Genomic DNA, 25891 nt, shown 5'->3' with positions numbered 1-25891 from the left:
TCGAATGGCTGACCCGGATCGTGACTCTAAACTCCTCTCATTGTACCGCCACCTGCTATCCTCATGAGGAGGCGGTAAGTGACCCCTCGGTACCAGCTCGGTCAGTGCCTATGATAGGGATGGGTTTAGTCACCCAGGACAACGTACCCAAGGCATATGCAGGCCTGGCCTCTGTCTTTGACAAGAAAGGGGTGAATACCTTGCCCCCCCATTGCTCCTTCGATTGCCGGATAGACCTCATACCAGGTTCAACCCTTCCCTGTAGCCGTGTTTACTCGCTCACAGAGAAAGAGAACCTCCATCTACGGATCTATCTGGAAGAATTCCTGCAAAACAGTTTCATCCACCACTCCAAGTCACCCGTCTCGTCCCCTCTGTTTTTTGTAGCTAAGAAGGAAGGAGATCTAAGGACGTGTATCGACTATAGAGCCATAAACACCATCACCATAAAAAATCGATATCCTCTGCCTCTCATCTCCAACCTTCTGGCTCAAGTAAAGAACGCCTCCATTTATACCAAACTCGATCTACGAGGAGCGTACCATCTCATCAGGGTCCGAGAAGGCGATGAATGGAAGACCGCATTTCGGACGAAATACAGTTTATTCGAATACCGGGTCATGCCCTTCGGGCTCTGCAACGCTCCGGCTGCCTTTCAATACTTCATAGATGAAGTCTTAAGGGACTACTTGGATCAGTTCTGTGTCGCCTACATTGACGACATCTACAAGGTCGGGGATGAGGTATGGGTATCAATAAAGAACCTCAATGTGCACGGTCCTAAAAAGCTATTGCCACGGTACGTAGGCCCGCTTCCCATCGAGAAGGTCATCAACCGAGTGGCAATGAAACTCACTTTACCTCAGCAGATGAAGATACACCCAGTATTCCATGTCTCCCTCCTACGTCCCGTCCAGTCAGAAACCTGCATCACCGGCTCTCCCCCTCCTATCCTCAGGGACAATCACGAGGAATATGAGGTGACAGCCATACTTGATTCCCGAAGGACTAGAGGCCGGCTCTATTATTTAGTGGATTGGAAGGGGTATGGGCCTGAGGAACGTTCCTGGGAACCTCTGTCCCATGTCCGCCACGCCCCCTGTGCGTACGCGCCTTTCATGCCCAATACCCACGCAAACCTCGCCCTGCTACCCCTGTGTAGGGAGGGGGCGGTCTTGGGAGGGGGTACTGTCATGGTCCCAGCCGGGGGTGTTCTATGGTATGAATGCTGGCTTCCGGTTTTTGGAGCGCACACCGCTGTCAGGTTAGCGTTCTAGTGCTCGCTAAAACGATAGGAAGCACTTCCGGGTGAGGCCGCATTTAACCGCGGCGCCCACTCCCATCAGTGCTTCCAGTACTGAAGACGTGTTGCTGCTTCCGCCGCCTGTTTCGGCGCATCGGATCCCTGCCTCCGGACTCTCGTGGAGGTAACCCCAACGTTCTGGAAACACCCCCGTTGCAGCACCCTCGCAGGTACTTGCCGCGCCACGCTAGAGGAAGCGTGGCTTCGGCAGACGCCTGCCTTGTCCCGTGACACATGCAGGAAGCATGTTCGTGGGCGTTCTTGCCCCCACCCGCGCATGAGGGCATCACCCCTGACTCTTCCCATGACACACGCAGGCAGCGTGGTCACGGATTTCCGTTACCCTTTTGCCACACAGGAGCGCAAGAGCGCCTTGTAACTCGTACTCATGACACGCACAGGGAAGTGTGGTCACGTGTTCTTCTTCTTGTGGCCTCACCGTGCAGGAGCGCATTTGTACTTACCTTCGTGACACGCACGACGAAGCGTGGTCACGTGTTCTTCTTCTTTTGGCCTCACCACGCAGGAGCGCATTTGTACTTACCTTTGTGACACGCACAGGGAAGCGTGGTCACGTGTTCTTCTTCTTTTGACCTCACCGCGCAGGAGCGCATTTGTACTTACCTTCGTGACACGCACAGGGAAGCGTGGTCACGTGTTCTTCTTCTTTAGGCCTTACCGCGCAGGAGCGCATTTGTTTACTCCATTGCATGTTGCAGTCCGGCAAACATGTACGACGACCCTTGACCCTCTGCACGTAAGACATCGGGATCACCGATACAGCCATCTATCTGGAGTACCACGAAGGGAAATACAAACATCTGATGCCAGGTGACTATTGACTGTTCCTACCAGCTCTGTATTATTGTATGATTGTTGCGCCTGTACGTGTGATCTCCGAAAGGAAGGCAGGCACACTAAATCATTGTTATTCCTCTGTTTAGCTGGCGATACCCAGAGAGCATCCCCGGTCTAGCGTGACTCCTCCTCTGATCCTCTCCGACAAACGTCTTGTCCCCGATACCATTAGGCATCTTTCCCTGGTCTCCTCCGTGCCTGGGTCTGATTCTTCACCTTGATCAGGTAGGGAGGGGAGCGGTGGAGGTTGCTCACGGCGTCCCTGCGAGATAGCTCCACGAGTGCAACAGGTAAGACTTGTGGGGCCCTGACAAATTAGACCTGCATTCATGCAGTCTAGCTTGGAGGCGATGGTGAGTTCAATCTCGCTGTATTTACTTTTATTGATCCAATATTAAAGGGGTTTGTCTAGGACTGTAATTCAAACTCTCCTGCCTTGATGAATATAAATAATGGTCACATACACACACACACTCTTCATGTGAAGACACTGTGGTCCACTCACGTTTTGTGTATCTAATGTTTGGTATGACGACTGTTCTCTGTAGTTGTGATTTTCTGCCGTAGGAGCAGTTGTGTTTGTGCCCTTCCACCAAACCTATGACAGAATGATCATTAAGTCTTGTCTTTTCATCCTGGTATGTACACCCCCCTATGATAACCTGTCCTTCCTCCTTCAATTCTCCCCTGCTAATCGCCCTGGGAGCCGGCTTAGCTGCTGTTGGCCCAGGCTGCCAATCTCCCCCTTTTCATTTAACTCCCTTCATAAACTTAACACAAATACATCCCTCCCACTTTAGTTCTCTTTACCTTTTATCAGCCACCAGAAAACTTCTCCACTGAGGTTTTTTCAATCTCTTTCCATCTAGGTCCCCCCACCTACTTTTTAACAACCTCCAGCAGTTTTATTAAGGACACCCAAGCCCCAAGCAGAGCCAAGTGCATGCCTTCTAGCTCAAAGCTCGAAGGAACACGCCTAAAATGTCCTGGTAATTCACCCACGTTATACACCGTGGGAGTCCAGGGTTGGGGTGTAGATGAGAAGAAACCGCCTTTTTAGGTCTCGCCTGGCATAGGCTGCGCGCATGCGCAGTCTCGCTGGCGAGATTTAATGAGATGTGGGTATTTTCTGTAAGGGCCATTAAGCCCCGCCCCTCTTTTCCATTGGCTGCCGTCACCGTTTATGCTAAACAGTGGCCAGCCATTGGAAAAGAGGTGTCCCTGACGTATTTGCTTGGCTTTCTGAGCCGTCCCATTTGGACGGCCTGGCCTGCTTTGCATTTGTCGCAAAAGGTTTCTTATCTTTATGGGGCCAAACACATGGCCCCATAAAGATAAGAAACCTTTTTGCAGCTGAGGCCGTGCAAGTGGCTCGGCAGAAAAAGCCGAGCAAATACGTCATGGCGTCCGCTTGTTAAAGAGGGGTCCGGGTGGGGCCTGCAGAAGGCTGCAAGAGCCGACAGTCCAGGGAGAGCGATACGTTTAAGTACTCGTCGCTTTGGGGATACGAGAGCGACTGGGAGGCAGTAATACGCACATCTGGCGCAACCTTTACAGAACATTCCGGGGCGAAGGGGGGGGCGCTCGGGGCCTCCAGAGGGTGCCTGGGTAGGGAGAGCGCTTTGCCAAATGTTACAAATGCTTGATAAATCAAACTTCAGTACCCCACCCCGCTGGGCAGGAACAGAGCTCAAACACTGCCCTGTACCAGCCCCCCTGCACTACCCGGCCTGCTTTATAGCAAGGGTCACAAGGCAGTCAGCAGGCCTCGGATGCGGAATACCAAGCGGGCAGCCACGTGAGAACAGGCCGCGGAGGGGCAGGTAACACTGAAAGGTGCCAAGATCCGCGAAGAGGTCAGGACAACTGATTGATGCCCCCAGCAGGCCGGAGCATCCATGCAGGGGTGGACTCACCATGAGCTCAGTACAGTCATGACCGGATGGGCTGCGCTATGAAGAGCTCCAGACAACTGCTTGATGCCCCCAGCAGACCAGGCCTCGCCAGAGCATCCAGGCAGGGGCGGCCATGTTCACAAGATCACTGGATGGGCAGCGCTGCATCAAACGGCCGCCCGCTTGCTCACACTCATCTTTAATAACACATCTAAAGGTAAATGGGTTTCAAGAGCAGTGAGTATATGTGTGTGTAGAAAACAACAGCACAAGTAGCACCACTCAAAAAAATGTCCAAGTATAATGTAAATCAATCCATATCCATAAGGTTTCTTTTCAGAGCAATCTTCTTTATTTCAATTGTTATGTACACATAAAAACAGCCAAAGCAGCCGACGCGTTTCGTCCAACTCGGGACTTCTTCAGGGCAAGAGAATCGCTGTATTGGTAATAGGAATGGTTGCTAATATTCCTTCTTCTTTATCTCAACGGTCATGGTCTCTAAAAGATCTATCTATGTTATTCAGAAAAATATGTGCCTTATTTCCAAAGTCAAAGGAAAAGAGTAATAGTTAGGTCACTGCACCGGGTCCTAACCTTCCGTCATAAATCCTATTTCAATTTCGTCCAAGAATGCGAAGGGTAATCTCACTCCCTCGAATAATATCAGTAGTTCAGATGCCCGAATCCGCATCTGCCCACGCAAGAGTCGTAATGTCAGTCAGGAACAGCGAGTATATGTGTGTGTGCATGTGTACTCTGCTCAAACATGTTAAAATACATGTAAACCTTTGTCGACAACTGAGAGGTAATTCAATTGCGTTGAATGCTGTTGCTGTGCAATACACGTATTTCCTGTGTAACCCTTCGCCAGATCCCAAGCATGCTGGACGCATTAATGGAAGCCTCCGAACCCAGTTCTATCATCCTGGCTTTTCCTGACTTGCCGCATCCGGGGAAAGGCACTCTCCCTTTACCGGTGCTTGTCGTCACCTGAACAAGTCCCGGGACATCTGATTGATCTAATCAGCAGCAGATGTAATGTCGGAAAACAAACGCATCCGGAAGGACGACGGCTTTTATTAATTCCTTACTTCATGTTGTTAAAAGCCGACCCTGGGGTTTCCTTTTGCCTGCCAAAAAAATGTGAATAATTGCAGCGAGTTTGTATTTAATGCATTCCACTGTCTCATAGAGGGTACCAACATCTCCAGTATTGTCGGCACACATTCTAAACATTGTTTGAAAAAACATATATAGTGTGGAGGAAGACGCGCTGATGCTAGGATTACTTACCGGTAATCCCCATTACTCTTAGTCCTACTCGTCCTCGACCCAGTCATCACTAATGAGGTATTCCACAAGACAGGAAACAAAACAGGAAACGCTTTTTAGGCTCCACCCACCCTCCCGTCAGGGGCTATAATAACCCAGCCAATCAAAGGCACATCCTGACATACCAAACAACAAAGGCCTGATCAGGGAGGGCGGGCGGGAAGCATGACTGGATCGAGGACGAGTAGGACTAAGAGTAATGGGGATTACCGGTAAGTAATCATAGCATTACCTCTCCGTCCCTCGTCCTCGACCCAGTCATCACTAATGAGGCATACCAAAGCACCCCCAGCAACAGGCCTTTGGCAAACCACACAGAAAACAGAGACCGAACACAAAGAGGCGTGCAGCAAAAAACAGTTTAATGAAAAAAAACACAGAATCAGGGAGGCGGAACAACCTCCACAGCACGCAACACACCACTACCGAAATTGGTCCGGTCAGACAGAGCACAATTCAAGCGATAGTGCCTCACAAAAGTAGACTCAGAGGCCCACGTCCCAGCCCGACAGATTTCATCACGGGAAACCCCATGAAAAGCAGCCCAGGAAGCAGAAACAGGCCTGAACACCAGAAGGGCAAGGCAAACCAGATCCCTGATAAGCCAAAGAAATAACAGACTTGATCCAGCGACCAAGAGTAAGCCGAGATGCAGCCTTACCCCGACCAGCCAAACCAAAAGTCACAAAAAGGGAGTCCGAGGAACGGAACTCCGCAGACCGTGCAACATAAAGGGACAAAGCACGCCGCACATCCAAAGAGTGAAGCAACAACTCAGCAGGTGAAGAAGGAGAAGGACAGAAAGAAGGAAGAACCAACTCCTGAGAGCAATGAAACCGAGAACGAATCTTGGGAACAAAACCAGGATCCAAAGAAAGGACCACCGCGTCATCCAAGAAACGCAAAAAGGGAGGAGAACAGCGTAATGCAGTGAGTTCACCCAACTGCCTGGTAGAAGTCACAGCAACCAAAAACGCCACCTTAAAAGAGAGGAACTTAAGGTCCACCGACTCCAAGGGCTCAAAAGGAGCAGACTGCAGAGCACCCAAGACCAAAGATAGATCCCAAGGAGGAACCGGAGAGCGTGAAGAAGAAGAAGACAGAGAGAAACTCCGGAACAAACGGGAAACCAATAAACCATCAGCAGAAGGAAGAGAATCAGGATCCCGGAAAGCCCGAAGAGCAGCCCACTGCCCCCTCAGAGTAGACAAAGCGTACTTCTTCTGAAACCCATCCAAGACAAGCATTTGCAATGCATTAGGTCTCGCATTTACGCGAGTTTGAGCTATTGACATTACAAATAACAATGCCTATTGGCATTGTCATTTACAATGCCAATAGCTTTAACTCGTGTAACTGCGAGACCTATTGCATTGCAAATGCTTGTTGATGTAAGAGGCAGCCCTTAGAAAGCTTAGCTAACTAGGGAAGCGCAGCTTGCCTTCTGCGATGAAAGAAAGGTAAACAAGGGCCTCACGCTGGCAGCCTGTGATTTATTTCAGAAGGGCCTGGTATGAAAAAGAAAGTTTAAAAAAAAGTGTTAATGGACAGGAATCAACAGGCCTGTTAATAACAAGGCTGCTTTCCATTACGGGATGCCTGATTTCATTCATCGATCCAGGCAGGTAAGACGCAGTATAATAATTAGTGCGTGTTTTCAACCAAATGGAGAAAACGGGAGAGGATGTGGTCTCACCGGCTAGACTGCCGACTTTGGAGCTCGGAAACCAAGGTTCGAGACTGGGGTTGACTCCACATCCAGTGATTCTGGGCAAATCACTTAATCTCCCATGCCTACTAAATAATGAATGTGTCCTTGTGTAACAATAACTGGTGCTCCTATAAAGTGCCCCAATACCTTCAGGCCGAGTTCACGCTATATAAATCTGCAAAAAAAATAATAATAATTTCAACCGAATCAAACATGCGCGTGTGTGACTCATTTTTAAAGTTGAAGTGGAGCAGACAATTCGGGGCAGCAAACGACAGCTGCAAAAGATTACAGGTGACAGACCAACCTAATGCGACCCACAGCTAGGGCCCAGGGAGCGTAAAGGAAACAAGGCACTAACTAGGGTAGGACCTCTGTGATTCCTGTAGATGAATCAAGCATGGATCCTGCTGAAAAGGAGAGGGAACTTTGATTTATAGGAGAAACCGTAGGGGCGACTTGGCTGGTCTAGTTATACTTTCTATACTCTGTCAGCTGCCTCACAACGAGCCCCAGGAGGAGGGGGAGGCTGTGCAATCCGTGGATCCAGCAGCACTTCAGCTGAATTTTTTTGGGGCCCTGCGGGTTCCTGTGGGACCCCCACACCCTCAGGAGGCCTAGGGGATCAGGGTGTTTCTACCCTGCCCCCTTTTCTTTTTTTGCAAAAAATTGTCTGTGACTCGATTCAAGCTGAGCCACAAGATGGCTTCCAACACCTCCTGGTTTGAATTGTTGGCAGCCAATTAGATCTCAGCACAAGATCTGGCGGTATCGCATATACCCTGCGTCCCTATATATACAATTGGAATTTTTTTAAATAACTCCACAACTACTGAACGGATTTACACCAAATTCAGTGGCGGACGGCACCGTTCGGGGGTGGCGGGGCAGGTGTGAGGTATAAAAAATAAAAATAACTTACCTAATCGCCGCCATGTCTCTCTTCCATGTCAGGACTCCACCGAACAGGAAGCACCCAGGCTCCCCTGACTAATCACAACTTGCAGTGTTGTGATTGGTAAGCACATGGCTCCCCTGACGAACCGCACCGCTGCAATGCAGCGTTGTGATTGGTCTGAGTGCCGTGGTTCGGCACTCAGATGGAGACTGTGGGCCTGGGCATTTTCTCCATGCAGGCTGTAATGCAGCCTGTATGGAGAACATTCATAGTGCGCATGACTGTTTGGGCCGCCCCATAGGGCCAGCCAAACAGTCATTGCACACTAGGAGCGGGCAAACCACTCCTTCCTTACCCTGCTCTGAGAACAGATCAGCCATCCACGCAAAGCAGCACAGAAACTGTGTTATTATCATTTTGTTTCCTTTATTTACACTGCTTAAAAGCAGTGGGTGATGCTCCTCCGCCTTAGCGGAGGAGCTGCCTCTGACAATATCACAAACAGGCACTTCCCTGATCCGACATCTACCTTTCTGCCAAATTTGGTGTCATTCTGTTCAGCCGTTTGGTCTGTAGCCGTGTATCAATAATATGGAAAGTAACACAGGGAAAATGCATTTTGGGGGCTCTCCTCCCTTTTCTCAGCCTCCCGCTTGAAGGAGCACCACGAAACTTTCAAGACAGCAGCTGAAGTGAGTGTCAAACTAGCTTTAAAAATTTCGGGAAAATTAATCAAACGATTCCAAAGTTATTGGCAAATGAAAAAAACGCTCTTCCTATAGAAACTACATCCTAATTCTAACTACCTACTGGCTTAGGTAATATTGGTGTAGGTAAGAATGTCAGGTAACATTGGTACTGCCAAGTCACACCTAAACTCCATGTAGGATAATGACAGTCCTCCTGCCATCTCTGCTGCTGCCAAAGAAAAACAAAATTAATTTTCCATTCGTCTAAGACACTTTAATAGCATTCCAATGTCATGTGTATGTCCATCAAAGTTCAAGATGAGGCAGCAGGATAAATAAACAATATAATTCCAGCTGTATGGAGGGTAAGTATTTTTTTTTTCAGAAGTAAGTTTTTTTTTTTTGCGGAAACACAAAACTTGTGCCCTATCAAAACATGTACTCCTGGCTTCCAATGTGTGGACGGAGCCATAGCCCCTCTCTAGTGATGGCTACATAATTGTGTGAAAGCTGCACAGTCAATCTACACCATATAAAGAATGTGTCCCTGTGTAATGAAACTGGTGCTCATGTCAAGCGTCCACTTAAGTTAAAGCAGGGCAACAGGGCAAACTAAGGAAACGTTGTGAATTTGCAGGGGGGGTAATTAATAGAAGGCAATGGAATGTAACTATATTTCGAGTATGGTAAAGTTCCGGCTGGAGCACACTAAATTATACCACCATAGGTACTGGGCCTGTTGGAACGGCGAAGCGGCCACACACAGGTATGATGGGGGTGAATGAGCAGGTGTGACAAAAATCGGTCCATATAGACTGTTAACTAGCATACGTCACAGTTTAAAGACTAATGCCTTGCAGTCCTCGTTTCAAAGACATTTAAATGAGTGCTTGATAAACAAACGTCTTGACGTGCCTTCTTTGGAGCACAAAAACATCCGAGGTTTGCAACTTTGTAAAAAGGTGGGGCGGTGCACGTTTGGGGGGAGGGGGCTGGCTGCAAAACAGACGACATGCTTGCTGCCCGGGAGGTCGGACGCTCACCGGGCAGGCCTGTGGGCGCAGAGGCCGCGGCGCGTCGTGCGCGAAGGTGCGAGGTTCCTGCCCAAATGTGCAGCCCCTGAGCCCTGATTAAGGGCCGTGAGAGGGGGCGGCCACAGAGCACAGACCCAGCCCGCAGTATCCAACCGCCACCATGCAGCGGGGAATGAAGAAGTACTTCGGGCAGAAGTCCCTCAACGACGTAACCATGGATGACTTCCTCGGCTCTCTGGGGTTGTACCGCAAGCTGACAGCCAAGGATGCCTCGTGCCTCTTCCGGGCCGTCTCAGAACAGGTGAGTGCCCGCCCGTGCGCCATGGCCCTGGAGCGCTGGGAGTGGGGGAGCATGCATGCGGGGCGCGCGCTGCAACGCCAGCGCATTTAATAACACGGCCTTCCTTCGTTTTTTTTTTGTATAGAGGAGTGCTGAGGTTTCGGGGAGAGAGCCAAGTTTTAATCTATAGATATTGATTTTAGTTTGTTCCTGATGTACTTATTTGGGGGAGCGGGGCGTAGGGGGGAGGCGCAAATTCCTAATATTGCAGCGAATTATCCGCAAGGCCTTTTTACAGTAAAATGAAAGTGAAACTGAAAAGTTAAAATAATGTTTTGCGTAGCCAATGCTTGCAGCGGAAAAGTAATTTTGTTTTTCAACTCTTTGTCACTTATACATTATTATACGGACGTCGCGCTGGTAGTGTACACACCTCTCAGTATTTTTGGAAAAGGGGGGTCGGCAGCGGCGGGGTGTGTGCGCGCGCGTGTGTCTGTGTGTGTGCGTGTGTGTCTGCGCAAGCGCGTCCATAGACCCCGACCCCAATCGCTGCGCGTGCCCCGGTCTGTCTCCCTTGAGAGGCATCTCGGCGACAATAGGTCTCGAGAGCGAGACCTAAAAAACTGCAGAATGGAAGCGATAGGACAAGAGACAGGAGAGAGACCAAGCCCCGCACACCAGGAGGAGAAAGAAGCCCAATGCTTAGAGTAGGAGGACAAAGTGGAACCCCTACGGGACCCCTGCATCACAGTGATGAGGTGATCAAGCAAACCCCGGACCCCAAGCGACAACCGTTCAACCTCCAAACCGCCAAGGTGAGAGGGACCAGGAGGGAAGGGGAGGGGGACCTCAGGGGAGACGGATAACGTGGCAGAATCCAAGGAGGGCCCACCGCCAGGCTCAACAACAATGGGAACCAGGACCTCCGCGGCCAGTGAGGTAAGACCGCTACCACCTGGGCACCCAACCGCTGGACCTTCAGCAAGAAGGCAGGAATCAGGGGGAAGGGGGGGAAGGCGTACAGCAACCAAGGGGGCCACCGAAGAGACAACGCCTCCACCCCCCAAGCACCCAACTCCGGGGCCCGAGAACAAAACAGGGGGAGTTGAGCATCCGCCCGGGAGGCAAACAAGTCAAGCAGGGGACTCCCGAACCTCCGACAGATCAACCGGAACACCCTGGGGGAGAGACACAGGGAGAGGGAAGATGGAAACCTGCGACTCAAGGCGTCCGCCACCACATTGTCCACCCCCCGGATATGCTGAGCAGAGAGAGCCAGAAGATGACACTCCGCCCAACCTGCAATCGCACAGGCCACCAAATTCAAGGAAGGGCTGCGAGTACTGCCCTGGTGGTTGATGTAAGCCACAGTCACGGTGTTGTCCGACCTCACCAGGACATTGCACCCCAGCAGACGGGGGCGGAAGAAACGAAGAGCCCTGGCCACAGCAGACAGTTCCCTCCAATTGGACGAGCGACGGGACTCCATCCGGAGCCAGTGAGCCTGAACAGACCACTGCCCCAGCGTGGCCCCCCAACCGGCCGCACTGGCATCCGTCGTCAACACCAAAGGAGGCGGCAGGTGAATCCACATCCCCTTCGAGAGATTCGCGGAATCCAGCCACCACTGGAGATCCGACACCACCCCAAGGACACAGGCACAGACAGAGCATAGTCCTGAACCGGAAACGGCACCCAACGCTGAACATGCCACAGCAGAGGCCGAAGATGAACCCTGACCCAGGGCACGGTGAAGACAGTAGCGGCCATATGACCCTGAACCTCGAGCCACTGAAGAAGGGGGGCCGCAGCCTGGGGCAACAAGTTCCGCAAGAGGTATTGAAGATGCCGAATACGAGAATCCGGCAGGAACACCTTGCCCAGGATCGAGTCGAAGACGGCCCCAATGAAAGTCCGGCGAGTAGCAGGTAGGAGCTGACATTTCGGAAAGTTCACCAGAAACCCATGACTTTCTAGCGTAAGGATGGTCAAGGACAGGTGCAGAGACATGACCGCCGGGGAAGGAGCCTGGATCAGCCAATCGTCCAGGTAGGGAAACACCGACACCCCCCGGAGGTGAAGAAGGGCCACCAAAGGAGCAACCACCTTGGTGAACACACGGGGAGCGGACCAGAGACCAAACGGAAGGACACAGAACTGCCAATGATGACCCTCCAGGCAGAAACGCAGGAACATCTGATCCTCCCGGGCCACCGGCACATGAAGGTGGGCGTTCTGGAGATCCAGAGTAGCAAACACCCATCCGGCTTGTATCAGGGGAACCACTCGCTGCAAAGTCTCCATTTTGAACGGGATCTTCCTCACAAACCGGTTCAGACTCCGGAGATTGATGACAATCCGGAAACCCTCCTGTGACCTTCGGAACCAGGAAAACAATCGAATAGGTCCCCAGACCCCACTCCAACCGGGGAACGGGAACAATTGCGTCCTTCAAAAACACCGTCCCGCAATGATTGGCGGCGGGAGCGGCACAAGGGAGTCGGAGTCCGCACCACACCCGAGGGAGGAGGAGGGGACAGGAACTCTATCCGATACCCCCGGTCCAGGACATCCAGCACCCACTGATCGGAGGTCGACAGACGCCAAGCTGGAAGGAACAACCTCAATCTCCCACCAACCGCGGGCGCCACTCCAGCGGGACCCACGACCGGAGAGGCATAGTCAGGAACGCTGCTGCCCAGGACCAGCATCACGAGGAGGCTTCTTCTGGAACTTCCGAGGGAAACCACGACCAGCACCGCGAGAACCTTTAAAGGAGGACTGTTGAAACCGTGAAGGCTGGCGAAAAGACTTGGCCTGAGAAAAAGAAAAATCCTTACGGGAAGGCTGCCTGCGGAAGGAAAAAGAATGTTTGCGCTCCTTGAACACTTTATGCAGCTTATCCTCAAGAGCGACCCCGAAAAGACGAGGGCCTGTAAAGGGTAAACGCAAAGCCATGGACCTCTGGGCGGCATCAGTATTCCAACCCTTCAACAACAGATTTCTACGAGCAGCGACAGAGGAACCACAAGAAAGCGCAGATGCACGCACAGGATCAAAAGCAATATCCGAAAGGAATTCGGCCTGACGCTCCATCGATTCCAGCAAATCCGGACAGCAGCCACCCTCCTGCATAGTTGAAAATAAAGTTTTAAAGTCAGTCAAGAGTGATTGAGCCACATAAGCACCATAGATACCAGAACGGATGGCAAGGTGAGAACCAGCATAGGATTTGCGCAAAGCAGTGTCAATCTTCCTATCCACACCATCGTGAAGAATGTTATCATCAGCCATGGAAGGACGACCAACCAAACTAGCGACAATGGAGTCCACACGCACAGACTCAGGAAAGGACTCCTCCATGTCTTGCAAAGGGTAGAGCTTCGACATGAAGCGCGGCAACATAATATGATCCGGGTCCTTCCACTCATTCAAGAGCACATCCATCACAAACGGATGAATAGGAAGCGAAGTCGTAACAGGCTTCCGAAACTGCGGCAGAACAGCATCCGAGGAAGTACCGGCCACAGCGTCATCCGGAAACCCCATGTTCTCACGTACCTGAGAAAGCAAGTCCGGCAACAGTTCCCTGGAGACATACTTCCCCTTCAGATCCACCGCACCCAAGGAAGCGTCATCAGAGGACCCAGAAGAGGAAATGTCAGAATAAAGGGTCGCGCCCCCACCAGAACGACCGCCAGCAGACTTCTTGGAGGACTTAAGGTCAGATAAAGTCTCCAAAATCAGACGTTTCAACCGGTCCTCATCCAACCTGGGACGCTTCTCCGCAGGCGCAGGATCCCCACTGTCCGGAGGAGAAGAGGAGGAGGACACAGGAGACACATGCCTCCGCTTCCTATGATGTTTCCCCATAAAGAAGCAGCAGCGAGCAAGGCACAGCAAGTAAGGCAGTAAGACCCACACGGCAGCAGGAGAAGCAGAGAAATGAACAGCTCCCTTCCTTATGTAGAAAAAGAACTAATACAAACCCCGCCCCCTCAGCACCCAGCAGAACTCGAAAGGGAGGCAAAACGGGGTGTGGCCAGAACAGGAGTCTAGAAAGCAACCCCACTCGCGGCCGCCGAAGGCAGAACAGTCTCGCAGCGTAACCGGAGCCCACCCGGGCGACGCGACCACCGCCGACACGCAGAAGGGGCACCCGGCCCCCAGCCCGAGTGCCCCCAACGAATACGGAAAAACGGAGCGCCCAGACCCCATCCCGGGCGCTCCAACAGAAACGGGCCACGGATCCCAACGAGCGCCCGGACCCCATCCCGGGCGCTCAAACTAAAAGCCCGCCAAGGAAAGCAGCAAGCGCCCGGAGCCCATCCCGGGCGCTCCCACCAAGACCAAGAACTGCACCGAGCGCCCGGACCCCATCCCAGGCGCTCAAACAGAATGCCAAGAACTGTACCGAGCGCTCGGACCCCAACCCGGCGCTCGAACGGAAGGCGGGAGAGAGAAGCCTCGATCGACCGGATCGTCGTGCGCACATCAACAAAGGCCCCACCAGCGTGACAGAAAGGAGCCCAAGAGCGCCCGGACCGGGAAGGCCACAACAAAGGCAAACAGGGAGCGCCCAGACCCCAACACGCGCTACAACCCATCAGGTAGTGCGAGAAGCAGCCATACCTGCCACGGAGAGACGTGAAGAAGCAGGAGCAGGAACCACAGGAAGCCAGCACAGCCCAGCAGGACCAGCAACCAGACAAGTCCAGGAAGCCCAGCAGCCTGACTTAATGAAGTCCCACGGAGGTCCAGCAGCTCCCCCAAAGCCCAGCAGAGGAGGACACCACAGGACAACAGCAACATGAAGCAGGTAAGTGCCCGGCACCAACCCCAGCGTTCCCGTCAGGTCCACCGACAGGAAACAAAACAGGATGTGCCTTTGATTGGCTGGGTTCTTATAGCCCCTGACGGGAGGGTGGGTGGAGCCTAAAAAGCGTTTCCTGTTTTGTTTCCTGTCTTGTGGAATACCTCATTAGTGAGGACTGGGTCGAGGACGAGGGACGTAGAGGTAATTACCATTCTTGATTGTTGGGCGGGGGACACGTGAGAAGAGTTTTTTGTTGTACCGAACATTAAGTTAAGTTTGAACCGGAAATTCCCCGAGCGAGCGCCATATTTGACTGCATCTGGCGGAAGTTCTGGTGACGTTATAAAACAAGAGGCCAAAGGCCGAGTTGTTTTTAAAGATCGCTTGAGCCCCGATATGGCAACATAGAACCCTATTACACTTGTTACCCATTATGCGTTTTTTTTATAAAGCATGTTTATTTTGTGGGAGATAGCCTGAAAAAGCGTTTTTCTTTAATCAGTGGGCACTAGCTTTAATTAGAAAATTTAGCTTCTGTTGAATTTTAGTGGATAAATAGTTGATACATTTTCATTGATAATAGCCAGAGTATTCATACAGTTCTGTGGCTGTAGCATTTGCAGTGTATTTAGGGCTTTACCATATTGTTCGCGTATTTGCAGATTTCACCAAAAATACATTTAGTTCATATAAATGGAAATAATACTACCAGAGAATCTGCCACATAATGTTACTTTTTTGCTGCATAATTTAGATAAGCTTGCCACATAATTTAGTCTCCATGCTGCTTAATCCTTAGTCACCCTGACATTATGATGCCGAAATCCGTATTTCATAGAGAACCTTGAAGTGTCGTCCATATTTCAGAAGTGGCTGTGACACGCAGACTTCTATCCCGCTGCATTTTGTGCATTAAAAGCTGCCGAACATGTATGTGTCTCTTTCAGAACCTCATTTGGATCCTGCCTGATGGAGAGGCCTTTTGTAGGAGGGCTTGCAGTAAACCACTGCGGGAATGCAACCTTCTGCATTAGAAGATACCCTATATCTAGGTATGCCTCTGGGATGGTGGCCCTTTTGAAATTATTGGTATGGGTCAAATGATGTTGCTGTCCACACTCCTCCAAGCAGCATTCAGTTGACTGGTCAGCAAGATTTCAGCTATTAGACACTCCCAACAGAGCTTGCCCAAGCATCCTCTGAGCCAGTTCAGGAAAGTCATGAACTTCCACTGTTCATCTGGCAGCCAAGACACTTTCTAGTGTGGCTGGAAGAAAGGACTTTCTCCTTCGGTTGCAGGCTGTCTCAGACACACATGCGTGGCAAAAGTCAAATAGGTACCACAGAGCTGGCTGCAGATCTCATCATTTCAGGCCAGAGAATCCAAATTTGATAAGTGTCACCAGCACGAGCTCCAGATAAATCTGAGACTCAATGTACCGTCATACTTATGATACTTGGGAAACTGCGTTTGGTTGCAGGGACTAAATGCAACGTTCTCGGCAGCATGGCGTCTATTCAGAATCATTGAGAAATATGTCCTTTTACACAGCTTCATAACTGACCTACAGGCAGGCTTGAGTACACTTTTAACTTTGTGTCACGAATGCCTAGTTAGCAGTATGTTAATGCTTTACAATATTGGTCTTATGACTTAACAAGTCAGGTTAGACCCACCTAGGCAGGGGCTGCACTGGGGAAACAAAGTGACACCTATTTGCCAGAGCACATTCATCAGGTTTCAGTGATTAACAGAGGTCAAAATCCAGATGACCAAACCATATAAAACAGGAGAAGCACTATGCATGATGGGATTCCTTGCATTACTATATTTACGAAATTGTGCTGTAAAATGCATTAATTGACCCATTTTTCCCCAAAATATTCCTGGGAATTGGAAAAGCTCATCCACTAACTCTTAGCGATAATTCTATCTATAGTTCTACTGAAAGCAAACATTTACACCTACAAATATTTTATCTTAACCATTATGATTGAGGCTACATGATACACTACAGATATTAAGATATATCCAAGTGTTTCAGCCATTTAATAAACAAGCATTTGCAATGCAATAGGTCTCGCATGTACACAAGTTTAAGCTATTGGAATTGCAAACGACAATGCGTTTTATTTATGTTTTAAAAACCAAAACATAAATAAAAGGCATTGTCATTTACAATCCCAATAGCTCAAACTCACGTAAATGCGCGACCTATTGCATTGCAAATGCTTGTTTCTTCTGTTATTTGACATGGATACCACTTCTGGTTGACTGTGGTTAGAAAGGTGGGATATATGAACCTTTTCCTGGATATAAGCAGAGGTAGTACCTTTCATGAATTGTTATGTGCGACAGATGTCTGAAAAGGTACTTTGTATAGTGAGTGCGTGCAACCCTCTGAGATGAGGACAAGTGGCCTTTTTTAAGCTCGACTTTGGTCACCTGGCAGCTCACTGAAGTTTCTGGTGCCTTTGGACTTGATGTAGGCCTGTATATAGCCCACTGGCTTTGTCAAGGTGAGAGTTGACGAGGCACCCAAAAACATGGGGTGCTTTTTGGAAGAGTATTAGGCAGTGTTTTAGGAGCTACGAGGCATATTAACAAGCGGCAGCGATAATTATCGCTGGCCGCTCCTAGCGAGATAAATGTTATCGGTGGCTATCGCAGGAAATTATCGCCATGCTAGCGTTGTATTAACAACGCATAGCGCAATGACAATAGTTTCCCAGCGATAGCGATGTTTTCCATGGAACATCGCTGGAAAACCAGCGATGTTCCATGGAAAACGGCGACAACCTTACTGATACGACTGTGTGGTTTTATCAGCATAATCCACCCCCAATTGTAAGTATTGCTAAGTCTGCATTTTAGCAGACGTTAGAGGCATATCAGCAACAACCGGCGATAATTATCGCAAAGCGCACTTAGCGCTAGGATAATTATCGCCGGCTAGCGTGGATTTTTATCGCTGAGATAGCGTGCTATCAGCAACTCTTATCTCAAAAGCGATAAAAATCCTAGCGCTAACTGCCTAACGTGAGATTATCTCTGGAAACCCAGCGATAATCTCACACAATGTGGCGTTAGCTTGCTGATAGGGACTCCCAAACTTAGCCATGATATCCACCCTCCATAGGATATCATGGCTAAGTCAGTCCTGAAGCAGGCGTAAGGAAAGCAGCGATAACAGGGATTATCGCTACTTTTCTTGTCGCTATGCTGCTTTGCGTGAGGCTTGATAATAGGAGAAATGTCGCTTAGCGACATTTCTCCCGTTATCCTGGGGAGGAACGCCCACTTTGCATCTCATTAGAGATGCAAAGATGGGCGTTCATAATTCAGCACTAAGGCAAGGTTTCACGCGATAGCATGACCTTGCTAATATAGCGATAAAATTATCGCCGCTTTTCGGCTGAAAACGGCCGCAAAAGCAGCGATAATTTTTTATCGCCGCCTTGTAGATATGCCCCGTTAGTTTTTGGAGAAAACAGCCGTTTTCTCCAAAAACTAACGTTTGCTCAAATGTGTGGGCAGCCGTGTAAATATCGTGATGTGTACATCAGCGATATTGACAAGGTTGTACTGCCCGGTGACGCCCACTTTGCATCTCATTAGAGAGGCGTCGGGTAAAAGGGTGCTAACATGCGCTAATGCATGTTAGCACCCTCTTGTAAATAGGGCGATATTTTTATCTCCGCTTTCTTGGCTTTAAAAGCCAAAAAGCAGAGATGTGGCCAAGGGTAAAAATGCCCCTACATTTAGTAGAAGGTTTACTTTAAAATGGCTCCCACATGACTGTCACTGCTGATATCAGGTCTCACATAACTTCCTGGTCTACCTTAAATTTTCCATCAAAGAAAGCAGGGCTGGGAAGAGATCGTTAATGCCCATTAGTACACAGATCTGGGATTGACCAGAGGGATGGAGGGCCACCGGCTGGATTGTCCAGGAGATTACAGGGATCCATTAGGTGTCCGTCCTAGATCCCCGAGAAGGCTGAGGATCCATTGAGTTATATCCCTGGCTCGGAGAGAGCCGGAGACCCAATGATGTCATGACGGGATTAATTGGATCATGGAGTGTTCTGTCATTAGAGGCCTCTGAATCTAACCAGAGCAGACGTCCAGTAGGTAGGATTGAACCTTTCTGCTGCGGGACTAATTGGCAGCCATTTTGGATGAGGACCAAGTTTCACTGGCACCCTGCTGGGCTTACTATTCCTGGGTTGTAATGCCTACTTCCATTCTAATGTTCTTCTGTTTCACTATACATTTTCATGTCACTGTTCTTTTGCATACTGCCCTAGCACTATGTGACAGCTTTATTGCAAAGTGTTTAGATGCACTTTGGGTCTATTTATTGCAATATAAATACATAAATCTTATTAAGGAGGGAGATGGGCCTTGCAAGAGTTGTTCAGGTTTAAGCTGTTTAAATATGTGACTGATACATGTCATTGAGACGTCTATTAACGTCAGTCCCTTAGATACAGGCAAGATGTAGTAGTGCTGCACTGGGGCACACAGTCTATGATGGCACAGTACCATGCAGGTGGAAAGTGTGGTTCCAGTCTAGGAGGCATTTAATGTAGATGTCAGTCAAGGAAAGTAGAGTTCATGGATGAGTGGGCTGCAACCTCTGAATAAACTAGAGGAAGTTGTCGTAGATGTTGTCGCATGTCTGCATTAATACACAGTTGTGACTTGCGCCGACTAACCAGGCATTTTGTGGATTGGGCACCTGCTAACCATGCAATTAAATGGGCATGTACCTGGTGAATATTTATTTCATGGCACGTGTACCTGCTACCGAGATATTTCATAAGCGTGTGCCTCCTAACCAGATGATTCAAGGGCATGTGCCTGCTAACATACATTTCAGGGGCGTGTACCTGCTAACCATACATTTCATCAGTGTCGGCTGGCAAAGGTAAGATCGGTTAGGCAGTGGGGCGTGGGGTGGGGTGGGGTGGAAAGTTGACAGACGACGGGGTAGGTAAAATTAAATAAATAAATAAAACCACTTACCTTGCACACACTGCGTCGCCAAGTCCGCGATGCGGCTAGTGCAAGGCAAGTGGTTTTATTTATTTTTTATTTAATTTTACCTACCCCGTTGTCTGTCTAATAGGGTGTGTACCTTTTAACCATGCAGTTCATAGGTGTGTACCTGCTAACCATGCATTTTACTGGGTTTGTCCCTGATAAACTTGCATTTCATGGGGTGTGTACCTGCTAACCATGCCTTTCATGGGCATGTACCAGCTAACCATGCATTTCATGGGTGTGTACCTGCGAACCCTGCATTTCATGGGCATGGACCTGCAAACCATGCCTTTCATGGGCATGTATCTGATAACCATGCATTTCATTTGTGTGTACCTGCTAACCATGCATTTCATGGGTGTATACCTGCAAAGCATGCCTTTCATGCGCATGTATCTGCTAACCATGTATTTCATGGGTGTGTACCTGCTAACCATGCCTTTCATGCGCATGTATCTGCTAACCATGCATTTCATGGGCATGTATCTGCTAAACTTGCAGTTCATGGGTGTGTACCTGCTAACCATGCATTTTACTGGATGTGTACCTACTAAACTTGTATTTCATGGGGTGTGTACCTGCAAAACATGCCTTTCATGGGCATTTATCTGCTAACCATGCATTTCACGGCCATATATCTGCAGTGCTAACCTTGCAGTTCATGGGTGTGTACCTGCTAACCATGCATTTTACTGGATGTGTACCTGCTAAACTTGTATTTCATGGGGGGTGTACCTGCTAACCTATGCATTTCATGGGCGTGTACTTACTAACCATGCATTTCATGGCCGTGTACTTGCTAACCATGCATTTAACGGGTGTATAACAGCTAACCATGCATTTCATGGGCATGTACCTGCTAACCATGCATTTTCATTGGCCTGTACCTGCTAACCATGCATTTTCACGGGCATATACTTGCTAATCGTTCATTTTACTGGTCATGTACCTGCTAAACCTGCATTTCATGGGGGGTCTATCTGCTAACCATGCATTTCATAGGTGTGTACCTGCAAATCATGAATTTCATGGGCCTGTACCTGCTAACTTTGCATTTCATGGGCATTGACCTGCTCACCATGCATTTCATGGGGCGTGTTCTTGCGAACTATGCTTTTCATGGGCGTGCACCTGCTAACTTTGTATATCATGGGTGTGTGCCTGCTAACCGTGCATTTCATGGGGGTGTGCCTGCTAACCGTGCATTTCTTGGAGCGTGTACTTGCCAACAATGCATTTCATGGGTGTAAACCTGCAAACCATGCATTTCATGGGCGTGTACCTACTAACTCTGCATTTCATAAGTGTAGACTTGCTAACCATGCATTATATGGGCGTGTACTTGCTAACCATGCATTTCATGGGTGTTTACTTGCTAATCATTCATTTTACTAGGCGTGTACCTGCTAACCATGCATTTTATGGCTATGCACCTGCTAAACCTGCATTTCATGGGCATTGACCTGCTCACCATGCATTTCATGGGGCGAGTTCTTGCAAACCATGCGTTTCATGGGCGTGTACCTGCTAAATATGCATTTCCTGGGTGTGTATCTGCTAACCATGCATTTCATGGGTGAGTACCTGCTAACCATGTTTTTCATGGGGTGTGTACCTGCTAAGCATGCATTTCATGGGGCAACTACCTGCTAACCATACATTTCAAGGGTGGGTACCTGTTAACCATGCATTCCATGGACGTGTATCTTCTAACTTTGAATTTTATGGGCATTGACCTGCTAACCATGCATTTCATGGGGCATCTACCTGCTAACCATGCATTTCATGGGGCATCTACCTGCTAACCATGCATTTCATGGGTGTGTACCTGTTAACCATGCATTCCAAGGGCATGTATCTGCTAATTTTGCATTTCATGGGCATTGACCTGCTCACCATGCATTTCACTGGGAGTGTTCTTGCTAACTATGCATTTCATGGGGCATCTACCTGCTAACCATGCATTTCATGGGTGTGTACCTGTTAACCATGCATTCCAAGGGCATGTATCTGCTAATTTTGCATTTCATGGGCATTGACCTGCTCACCATGCATTTCACTGGGAGTGTTCTTGCTAACTATGCATTTCATGTGTGTTTACCTGCTAACTTGCATTTCATGGGCATGTGTCAGCTAAACATGCATTTCATAGGCGTGTATCTGCTTACTTTGCAATTCATGGGCTTGTACCTTTTAACCATGCATTTTACTGGGTGTGTACCTGCTAAACATGTATTTGATGGAGTGTGTATACTTGCTGACCATGCATTTCATGGGCGTGTACCTGCTAATCATGCATTTTACTGGGTGTGTACCTGGTAACCATGAATTTCATGGGGTGTATACCTGCTATATATAAACAAAGAGAGAGCGAGGAAAAAAAAGGTAGCTTATCCTCTTCCCCAACAAGTATTCATGGTGTATACTGTAACTCAGGCGTTGTAGCACAGCTGGATTGCATTAGGCAACCCAGCTGGGCCCCGAGGATGAAGCATGCCACCTACTAGGTAGGTGGGTGAGTGGGTTTTTTACAACAGTTGTTCTACTCTCCTTTTCTTTTTCACCAAAGGTAGCGGCATAAAGTACTTGACCGCATACACCTGATTAATAGAACTTGTCCATTTTGTTTGTGTATACCTGCTAACCATACATTTCATGGGATATGTACCTGCTAACCAAGCTTTTCATGGATGTGTACCTGTACCTATGCATTTTGTGGGTGTGTACCTGCTAACTATGTATTTTGTGGGTGTCACGTGTTAACTATGCATTTCATGGGTGTGTACGAGCTAAAAGTAAATTTTTACTGAGAGTGTACCTGCTAACCATGCATTTCATGGGGTACGTACCACCTAACCATGCAATTCATGAGGCGCGTTCCTGCTAACTATGCATTTCTTGGGTGTGTACCTGCTAACTCTACATTTCATGGGGCGTTTACTTGCTAACCATGCATTTCATGGCCGTGTATTTGCTAACCATGCATTTCATGCCTTGTACCTGCTAACCATGCAATTCATGGGCATGTACTTGCAAGCCATGCATGTCATGAGATGTGTAAATGCTAACCATGCAGTTCATGGGTGTGTACTTGCTAGCCATGTATTTCATGGGGCGTGTACCTGCTAGTCATGCTTTTCATGGGTGTGTACTTGCTAACTATGCATTTCATGGGCGTGTACCAGCTAACTATGCATTTCATGGGCGTGTCCTGCTAATCATGCATTTCATGGCCGTGTCCTGCTAACCATGCATTTTATGGGTGTGTACATGCTAACCATGCATTTCTTGGACGTGTACCTGCTAACTGTGCATTTTATGGGGCGTGTACCAGCTAACTGTGCATTTTATGGGGCGTGTACCTGCTAACTTTGCATTTCATGGGTATGTACTTGCTAACCATGCATTTAATGGGGCGTGTACCTGCTAACAATGCATTTCACGGGGCGTGTACTTGCTAACCATGCATTTCCATAAAACAATATGATGTGTACCTGGAATTCCTGCACATTCTAATCCATGCTTTGTAGATACTTCTCAGGAGAACTTCTGAACTTTGCCACATTCTCACAGATCTCGTTCAGGACCGATCTGTCCGCTTTGAACAGGTTGACATCTGAGCCCAGGAAGTAGTGGGGCAGCACTCCGGCAGCAAGGAAAATTAGAAGCAAATCCACCAGCCTCTTGAAGCTCGTGGTGAGGTCCTTCCAGTCGGAGAATGAAGGGTAAGATTCACAAGCCCAGAACAGCACCGTCTGAAACACAACGACCACAAGTTAGTCCTACAGCAACAATGAACACCTTGTTGGATTTCGTTGTTGCTCCACCGCAGCGATCTCACAATCTTCCAGAAGGTCCACTATCAGTGATGGCCCACACATGCAGATATCACACTGATCTTTGGTAAGATGTCGCCTCACCCCAGACTCACACAATGAGAGCTCCAACCAGGACCACACCACCTCCGCGTCCTTGAGGGATAATCTAAGACCATCCGACATAGGAAGGCGCATCTGACGAGAACAATGAACGGTAGGTCTCGATAAGCCCCCCTATAAGAGAATACGCGCCACTAACTCAACCCCCAACCGCCTTGTGAAACCAATGTCGTAAACCGTGATGCAACAGACGCGTGGGGAGGCGGGGGCACGGATACACTAGGAAAGATGGGTGCGGAAAGGGCTGATAAAGGGATGTCACCCAAGCAGATTATACCATGAAGTGCAGGATATTACAATTGCGTAGATATCATTCTATGAAATCATATTCTTGACGTCGAAAAAAGTGCAGATACAGCAACAATATATTAAAATACCAAACATCGAGCAGCTGTAGATTTGTAGCCCCACATGAATCCGTCAAGCTTGCAGGAACTTTCACACTGTCACTCTAACTCAGCCCCTTCTGCACACAACTCCTCACACTCACACGTCCGTACCTCTTGTAGCCACACTTTGAGTGCTTGAGGCTCACAACATTGCCTCAACTTCTTGAGGTTTCAGCAGCATCTCTGAACTTTGACGACACTTGGAGCACAAACGAGGTTGTGATTCGCACCCAATCGTTACCTTTCAGTCACACCATCACCATCACTTTGGTTTATTAAACTTGTTCTTCTTGACCGTCTTTCTTTTCTCCACTCTTCTTTTCACCTGCAGACATATATCACTGGCACACACCACTCTACCTTTCCCACTCCACCACTTCCACATCCAGACTGGACACAATTAGTGCCAGCCTTTGTACCCTGGATGCCCTCACATGGACTCAGTCCTGTAGTTCTGCTGGGTGTCTTTCTGTGGACCACAGCATTCATGTGTCTCTGCAAAGAGCCACTGGCCGGCTGATGATGGAGAGCCGTCTGTCGATGACGGATTTTACAAGAACCCTCCATTTGTTTTGAAGCAAATTACACCGGCTTATCAGATACTAATCTAGAAAGAAACTCGTCATTTATGAATACTTCCTATAAAAAGCAAGAACTGCTCTTGTGCAAAGGGTTGCTATAAATGTAGCGCCTGCCTACTGGGACAATCTGTAAGCACAATTACACATGCTATGAGTTCCGGCAAAACTATAATTGACCTAGAAAATATACCTCTGGTTCCTCCCAAGCCCTTTCAGGCACAGAGGCATTTTCTAGGGGTGGGGTACAGGTCACTACGGGCAATGCACCCTCTTCCAGCTCCTGATCAAAGCCTGACTACGAAACCCTCCTCTTACTGCTTCGTGAGCGTCTCCCCGAAATGTCCTTTATGGATAGAGTTCATCGCTGTGACATCAGTTTGTCAATACCTCATCTCCACTGAAAGTTCATCTGTCATGTTCCTGTATCCTGGCAACCCTGATCCATCCTTTTCTTCTTGGGCCATCACAACCACCACCATATCCATAACACTCCTTCTTGGGTCATACACTCACCGCCATATTCATAACACTCCTTCAGACTCCAACTTCTCCCAGTGTACTGAACCAATCTTTTCCCTGCATCTCTTTCTTCTTGGGTCATACACTCACCACCATATTCATAACACTCCTTCAGACTCCAACTTCTCCCAGTGTACTGAACCAATCTCTTTCCTCCTGCTCTTTCTTCTTGGGTCAACACTCACCACCACATTCATAACACTCCTGCAGACTCCAACTTCTCGCAGTGCACTGAACCAATCTCTTTCCTCCTGCTCTTTCTTCTTGGGTCATACACTCACCACCATATTCATAACACTCCTTAGGACTCCAACTTCTCCCAGTGTACTGAACCAATCTCTTTCCTCCTGCTCTTTCTTCTTGGGTCATACACTCACCACCATATTCATAACACTCCTTAGGACTCCAACTTCTCCGAGTGTACTGAACCAATCTTTTCCCTGCATCTCTTTCTTCTTGGGTCATACACTCACCGCCATATTCATAACACTCCTTCAGACTCCAACTTCTCCCAGTGTACTGAACCAATCTTTTCCCTGCATCTCTTTCTTCTTGGGTCATACACTCACCACCATATTCATAACACTCCTTCAGAC

General features: G+C 48.8%; 1 protein-coding gene across 1 annotated transcript in view; it reads right to left on the bottom strand.

Annotated features, from left to right (window-relative positions):
* The window catches only part of LOC146863643 (protein mab-21-like 3), a 121805-nt gene that overhangs the window by 3519 nt on the left and 92395 nt on the right, over positions 1-25891 (bottom strand). The window contains exon 4 of the mRNA XM_085627723.1: positions 23363-23623. Coding sequence (XP_085483849.1) covers positions 23381-23623 — 243 coding nt within the window. The 3' untranslated portion in view covers positions 23363-23380. The remainder of the gene's footprint in view (positions 1-23362; positions 23624-25891) is intronic.

The sequence above is a fragment of the Triturus cristatus genome, chromosome 2_1 (assembly GCF_964204655.1).
Source record: "Triturus cristatus chromosome 2_1, aTriCri1.1, whole genome shotgun sequence".
Taxonomy (NCBI): domain Eukaryota; kingdom Metazoa; phylum Chordata; class Amphibia; order Caudata; family Salamandridae; genus Triturus; species Triturus cristatus.
This window is presented reverse-complemented; position numbering and strand designations above follow the sequence as displayed.